Genomic DNA, 7,445 nt, shown 5'->3' on the forward strand with positions numbered 1-7,445 from the left:
GTTACTCAGTGGTTAAGACGGATGTCCATTAAAACACGGCGCAATGGGCCAGACTATTTCGGGTGGTATGATTCGTGTGCGTGAACGGCGTTATTAGATGCAACCGGTCACGTGGGTGTATTTACGTCATAACGAGTATGCAAAGCGATCGGCGTTAACGAGCCAGCTCGCTTTCAGCACCGCGCGCGTTACCATAAGCCCACCGACAGCGACCCTCGTATTTTTATCGTTCGCCCGCAAACGCCGCCACGCCGATGAACGTGTTTCCCATTAAGTTGCTCGCTATGCCACCCCCGCGTCGCGCTTCCTTAACGAGCGTGTTTATCCGGCCGATCTTGGCGCGAGCCAATCCACTCGCAGGATAATGATGTGCGCCTTATCCTGATGTCAATCGGCTTGGCCTCGCGTCATCGAGATCGGGCTCGCTTAACACAGACTGCAATCTGATATGTAATCTCGTAGCTTTTCTTTCACTTCGGCTTCTACTCTCGAAAGTTGATCCATGAATTACACAATCCAATAAAACAAAAGATCTATTTCCATTTTTTGCACTAGGAGATTCTTATAGGGTTTCTCATCCCAAAAAAGAGATTGATCTATCAGTTAATGTTTCCAAAAAATAGCGGTTTTTGTAAAAATGTACGATTTTCGGGAAAAGTGAGGAAGTTCATTTTATCATAATCAACAGATAGAAATTTTCTTAGATTTTCGGGAAAAGTGAGGAAGTTTATTTTATCATAATCAACAGATAGAAATTTTCTTCTATTCTCTTACTTGAAGAAGAATAAACAAATAGAAAAATGTAGATACTGGAGTGGAAGAATTAGTAAGTATCTGTTAATAAAAATAAGAATTATAATTGCTTCGCACACAGAGATTCGAGTTAATAAACTCCGATCACGAATCAACGAAGTCACGTAGTCATGCTCCTTGCTTATTAATCACGTTTCATTCTCATTTCGTCCAATTTATTTTTCCTTCCTACTACCGAATTATATCCTGCTCGGAATAATTGAAAACTCATTTATGTAGAAGTCACTGTGGTTCTCGGTTAATTAATTATAAAAACTACAAAATTGGATTGGATTCTTAATACCATCTTTCTTAATCTTTCCCTCATGCAACTTTAAAAGCTGAATAAGAAAATCTCTTCCAAATGCCGGAAATCCCAGATAAAAATACGTTCCGAAGGTGTTTGTAAGACAATTTTGATCTAACAGGGATAAATCGTCTCAAACAATGACTTTTACTACATAAACGCAGAGATCCGATGACCATGTGTCCGCAATTTCGATGAAAGCGCATAACTCTATCACTCCTTGCAGCATTGTTCGCTTCAAGTGTGAGACACGAGCACGGCGAGTTCTACTGTCCGTCAATTAGGATCAGACACAGACTAGGAAAACAGAACAACTGGCAGACTGATGAACTAAGGCTCGCTTTATTCCACAAAATGCTATACGAACGAGAAATTCCCGAGCGTCTTAATCATATGCATTCACTAAATTTCAATTAAAAATCTGTCAATCTTTACGAAAAGAACTTCCCCTTTAATAGGAGTTATTTAATTGGGATCTAAATTTATCCTTCGGGATGAGGTGTCCTACTACTCTTAGGCGGGGGTGTAGATACTAGGAGTAAAAAAGTTGTGATAAAATTCATTCTGGCAAAAAGAAGCTGAAAGGCCCTAAAATATGTCGTAGCGGGCAGGCTCGTCGTAGGCGGCAATTAACGAAAAATCGATGAGAGAGTATCAAAACTTGAACCCGCGAATTGCAGTTGGTCCAGGTTTGGATTGTATGCGACGGATCGCGTAAAGGACAAAAGTGGAATCCAGAGGCAGCAAGATGGCGGTTCGCAGGTCGGGTAGGCACGCCCGGTCACGCAGTTGGCTCGTATCGTGGCCAATCGAAGCCACGGTTGTACCACGTCCGTGCGATTCCGCGGCCACGCCAGCTGCCACGCCGCGAACGAGTCGGCGCGCTACAGCTCCGCATCAGCAATTGAAATGCGGCTCCACGTCGATCGCCAGTTGCCCGTCGACCCGTGCTCGATACAGTGCTTACGACGTCTCATTTTTCCATCCATCTTCTGGCCACCCAATCGCAGCTCTCTTCGTGTCACGCATAATCGCGATAAGGAAGATTTCAAGAAGAATCAAAAGTCAAATCGCATCAACGATCTTCGAGCTGCAAGTTAAAATAGTGTTCGCCAAAGTTTGGCACTTCAGGGATTTGAATTTCGATGGGAACAGGTTCATATTTGTGATTTGGAACTGTCTGAAACAGTGAACTGAACTTTGGAGAAGATTTTATTCGAAATTACAATTGCATCTGTGGAACGGGTGTGATATTGTACGTAGTAGGAGATAGTGATTGATCGTGAGCAGAAAGGGACTCACTTTCTTACATTTTTATTTATCACAATTTAATTTATTACAACAAACATTATGTGGATGTATTGGAAAGATGCCCGTCGGAAGTGGAAGCTAATTATTAAATGCAGTTGAAAGTTTAGCTGACATTATTGCTAAAGAAGTTAACAAGAAATACGAATATTAACATATGAACTGTCTCTGTAAATCATTTCATTAAAAATAAGCGTTTATCCTGTAATTCTTCAGATGATACTATACCAAATAGAATTTAAGTTCTAAGAAGTCCAAGTGCCATTAAGATTGTGACGTGCAAGTGACGTAATTCTGAGGTGCAAATATGTATAACTGTTGATGTTATAGAAATATGACAAGGAAGTATACATAATTAATACATTTCATACACTAAGAGATATGCACTTATGTGTAAAACAGTACGGATGCAAGTGAAAAAGAATTACGTTAATAAATAAAATTCGATGGAGAATGTGTCCTGACAATTGTCCTGTACATACAGATATTCATATAACGATATTAAATACTGCATGATACAAATGGAATTATAATAGACTTTATCAAGTGCTAAAATTTTAATATATCTGCTATGTGCGTTTAAGAATTAGGAAAATTCACTTTGTAGAGTTTATACTATTCAGCTCGAATTTTATACTCGTGAAATCTCAAAGGATGAACATTATTCTAAACATCTACAAATAACAAATGGACACATACGTGCAATAATAGATATATTTAGATACAAGGATTTCAAGAATTGAGGCTAGCAAATCACGAGATTACATTGAATTCTGATATACGAATGAACACAGGGACGTGTCACAGAAAGATAGATAAAATACATAGTGAAATGTACAGACATGGAACGACACATTGAGCATTAATATTTATCGTGAACATTTGATCAATTAACGAAAAATGGATTCTAACGTGGAAGAAACGGACTTGGACGTCGGATCCGCGAGCGACGAACTTGAATCTTCGATTGGGGAGTCAAAGTGTCGGCCGACACCAAAACCCTTTACGATTGAAAGTCTGATCGGTAATTGTGGCGGACGGAAAGGAAAGTGTGACCAAGATTCACCGGGCGAGAAGACGAACGAAAATGAAGAGGACTCCGAACGAGACAGGCAATATCTTTATCAGAGACACTACCTGGCTACCGCAGCTGCCAACGCACTATCTCCTGGTTGGTTCCTCTTTCAGTCGCATGCTAAACATTCTTTAGGCGTTTCTGATAGCTGGCAAAGAGACTGTTTTAGGATTCTTATAGCAGTAATAGTTATGTATTATTATGTTGTTAGTTATACAGAAATATGATTATCTACGTACAAATCATGAAGGTTTGTGACCAGCCATTGAAGTTTGTTACGATATACCATTTTATATAAATAACAACTGCATTATAGAATATGTATAATATTTTCTTATATGCAAGAATTAGAAGTCCTTTTTAAGGGCGATTGCACGTGTCGAGGTCAACACATAAGGAATATGCGGTCTAGTTTTTAAGAGTCGCCAACATTCGAAACATTGTGTCTATCAAAAGACAGATTGTATTATAATAAAAGTATTTTGAGGGTCTGGTCACGAAGTGGGGAAGGAAATGAAATCTTTTTCTTGGGAACAGGACTGTGAAATTATCGCGACATTTATCCCAGACGTTCCGGAGACAGTGTTTTTACCCTAATACACTACTTATTACACTTGAGTGCAATTTAGTGCTGACATTTCAATTTGGTACCAGCTTAAGTAATTATAACAACTTTAACAATATGACAATTTAAATTTCGTTTTCCTCTTATTCATATAGAAGAGCCAGTGCATGGTAGATTTGGTGTTAATAAATATGATTGAATTTCAATTGCGGTCAAACATAATTTGATTGAATAGGTCATTTCGATTTCGAGTCACGATTTTGTTGAATTATCCGTAAAATACGAAATATTACATACGCCCCGCTGAGATAGAATCTTATAAATAGAATGCATTGATATAAATTGTTGTGTTGTACCATTTATTAAATGGTGTTTCGGTTACTATAAGAAATTAACATTTTTCAGCGAACCTTTAATTTATACATACGTATTAATGAATTGCTGCAAACTGTGAATTTCATTAGTGTCAGAGAAACGACTAAAACAAGTTTAATCAATGATTAATTATTATCCATTTTATAACCATTTTCGTATTCCAAAATCTTGTAATTGTCAGTTATATTTAGCATGCATAATTTAATCTGTGCATGCCCTACTTACGTTGCAAGTAGAAATCTAACTCTTAAAATAAGCTCGTTGAATATTAACTATTACATTGAATTAAAATCACCATAAGTTCTAAATGCATATTAAAACATACAATGAAATGTCTCTTAATCTACATGCATATGGATAATTCATTGAATGGATGATACTAAACGATTTTACATGTAATATGTAAACTCGTAAGGGAAGTAAATTAATTGTTAAAATATTACTCCTTCTCTTATCTACATTATTTACAGAGAGTGTTCTTTACTCTATTCGCTGACATGTATGTCATAATAATCACCCATCATCGTGATCAACCATGAAATTACTTTTGTTCTTCTATTTCTCACTGACTTCATTAGGCTTAGTCCTGTTCACTGCTTGGCATCTACTCTGCGTTTTTTTTTACATCTGTTCATCAATTGCTCTTTCCTATCGGTCTTTTACCTACCTTTGTTAGTTCCTATGTATAACTACCTCCTATGTATGATTTACTGCTCTATAAGTAAACAGTATTAGTCTACATATATGTATGTAGTGATTCCCATTTCTGGTTTGTCACACGATCTAAAATACTCAAATTACGGTTTAAGATTTTTTGCTGTCATATCTTTTAAATCCCAAAATGTTTATACAGTGACGATTATGTATCCTAATAATTGTTCGTTCTTCCAGGTTTTGGAGTGCCACTCGGTTTGTACAGTGCATGGCTACCAATGCGGATGTACGGGAACGGTAGTGCTTCCGGTGTTCCAATGTTACCAGCGCACACGTCCGCCAGTTATCCGTCTCACCAGGATCTTTATCAAAGCCGGCTGTCACAACATTTGGGTCCAGGTCCGAATCATCTCCAAGGCGCGGCTTATCCAACTGGTTCTCAGCGAGCAACGAATCATCGTGGTTCGACCAGCTTCACGGACAGCGAAGATGATGGTAGCATCGATTCACCGGCATCACCTGCTCACGATCTATCCAAATCGAGACATGGTAAGCTTGTGATTTAAATTCATTGGTTTCGTTTCCCTGTTTCTTTTTTTTTAGCGATCGTTTCTTACTGAAGCTCTAATCAGGAAGTTTAATTTATTTTAGTGATATCATATTCTTTATTTGTTGTATAGTACACACATATTTTATTTTATTTTTTTTTTTACCAAACTGTTTGATTTTTATTTATACAGATTTTAAATTTTGTGATCTCTTAGTATTTTTCTAGTGCTACTCAGTTGGATAGGCTTGAATAATCCATATTACTGTTTCGTAGAAAATTGTATGTAATATGAATAAAATAACATAGTAGATATGTAAAATAATGAATTGTAGATTTGTTGTAAATATTTGTTTTCTCATCTATCGCAAAGCATTAAGTAATTACTGTGATTGAACACTTGAGATTATTCATAAGGAAGCCAGAAGCCTGTTAGATTTTCAACGATGACGCATTTTTCAAGTGAATACATCAATATAAACTAATGTCATCTACTAATTCGTAATGCAAACGAATCTAAACTAGTAAGCGAGAATCTTCACTAAAATTTCTTTGTTTAACATAAGCTTACACGCATAAATACATATTTATATCAATTTTTACACGAAGCTGTTAAAGTGAGAATCACTCTATTTGTAACTTCTTTTTCTTTGCTTTTTTATTAATGCCTTTTGGAATAAACATACGTACACATACATATGTATACTTACATCGATGTGCAAATTATACTGTTCATAGTTCACAGCGCGTAGTACCTGCACCTGCTACTAAGATTAAACTTAGTGTCCGTCTGCAATCATTTATTAATGATAATGCATTACATGGAATCGTAAAATAGCGATTTATCTATGTAAGTACATTTTGCTATTAACTTACAGCCATTCGTATTCGAGGCACGAACAAGCTCGATACCATACCCAGACGTATGACGGTCGTTAACAGAATGCGGGTGTCTGATCGTTTCAATTATTCCTTGCACTGACGAAATGTAGTACCAATTAAGTTGTAGTTAAGATAAAGGTCAATCAATAAAACTCTTTAATCCGCCATAATTAATTCAGTAACGGATATTATTATGATTGTGCGATCTTGATAAATGTTCCAAAACTGATGCATCGTAAATGTATTAATTTCTGTTCACCTCACAATTCTTACTGGTGTATTTTTTATACTATTATACATATGTATAGAGACATAATTCGGTGAGTAGAAATTAAGATATCTAGCTTAACATAATTTAAAGCGATTCATCCATAGTATAGAAATGATTCATTTATTAACGGAGGTCGAGAAATCTGAACAATGATTATATTTTAATATAAGTTGGTATGTTCGGCACTTCGTTATGGGAGACGCCTTCGAGGAATTTTGTGTTCACGTTTCATTCAATTCCTATTCAACGGAAAATCTCTACAATAAATTACAGATCGGATCGATGTTCGTGAACGTCAGTCCCACCGTTCGAGGAACAAGGGTCGTTCCTCGAACGGTTTGTCTGGCGTTTGAAATTCGGCCAGGACTGTATCACGTACTTAATGCGTGTGTGCGTACGGAATTTTGCACGTGTCTGCGAGCCGCATATAACATTTCGCATTGGGACGGCAATAATTTATGCACGCTACTGTGGATCTCGGTCCCTTTGCCGGCTTGAATCGTGGCGACTGCGATCACAGTCGTTGATACGCTCCTGGAATCCATAAACGATTCATCGCGATTTTTTTTTGCGTTTCGCGTTCCTCGGATGACATGCAGCTGACATTTCTACTACTTTGCTTTAACTTTTGTTAGAAAAAATTTTCTATCAGAATTTTCTTTGATTTAT

The 7,445-nt window shown here is 37.0% G+C and overlaps 1 protein-coding gene across 1 annotated transcript in view; it reads left to right on the top strand.

Moving 5' to 3' along the window:
- Positions 1-2,052: 2,052 nt before the first annotated feature.
- The window catches only part of unpg (homeobox protein unplugged), a 14,924-nt gene continuing 9,531 nt past the window's right edge, over positions 2,053-7,445 (top strand). Inside the window, exons 1-2 of the mRNA XM_018032298.2 lie at positions 2,053-3,578; positions 5,314-5,625. Of these exons, the coding sequence (XP_017887787.1) occupies positions 3,308-3,578; positions 5,314-5,625 (583 nt within the window). The 5' untranslated portion in view covers positions 2,053-3,307. The remainder of the gene's footprint in view (positions 3,579-5,313; positions 5,626-7,445) is intronic.

This window comes from Ceratina calcarata, unplaced genomic scaffold (assembly GCF_001652005.2).
Source record: "Ceratina calcarata isolate Rehan_Ccalc_2016 unplaced genomic scaffold, ASM165200v1 scaffold574, whole genome shotgun sequence".
Classification (NCBI taxonomy): Eukaryota; Metazoa; Arthropoda; class Insecta; order Hymenoptera; family Apidae; genus Ceratina; species Ceratina calcarata.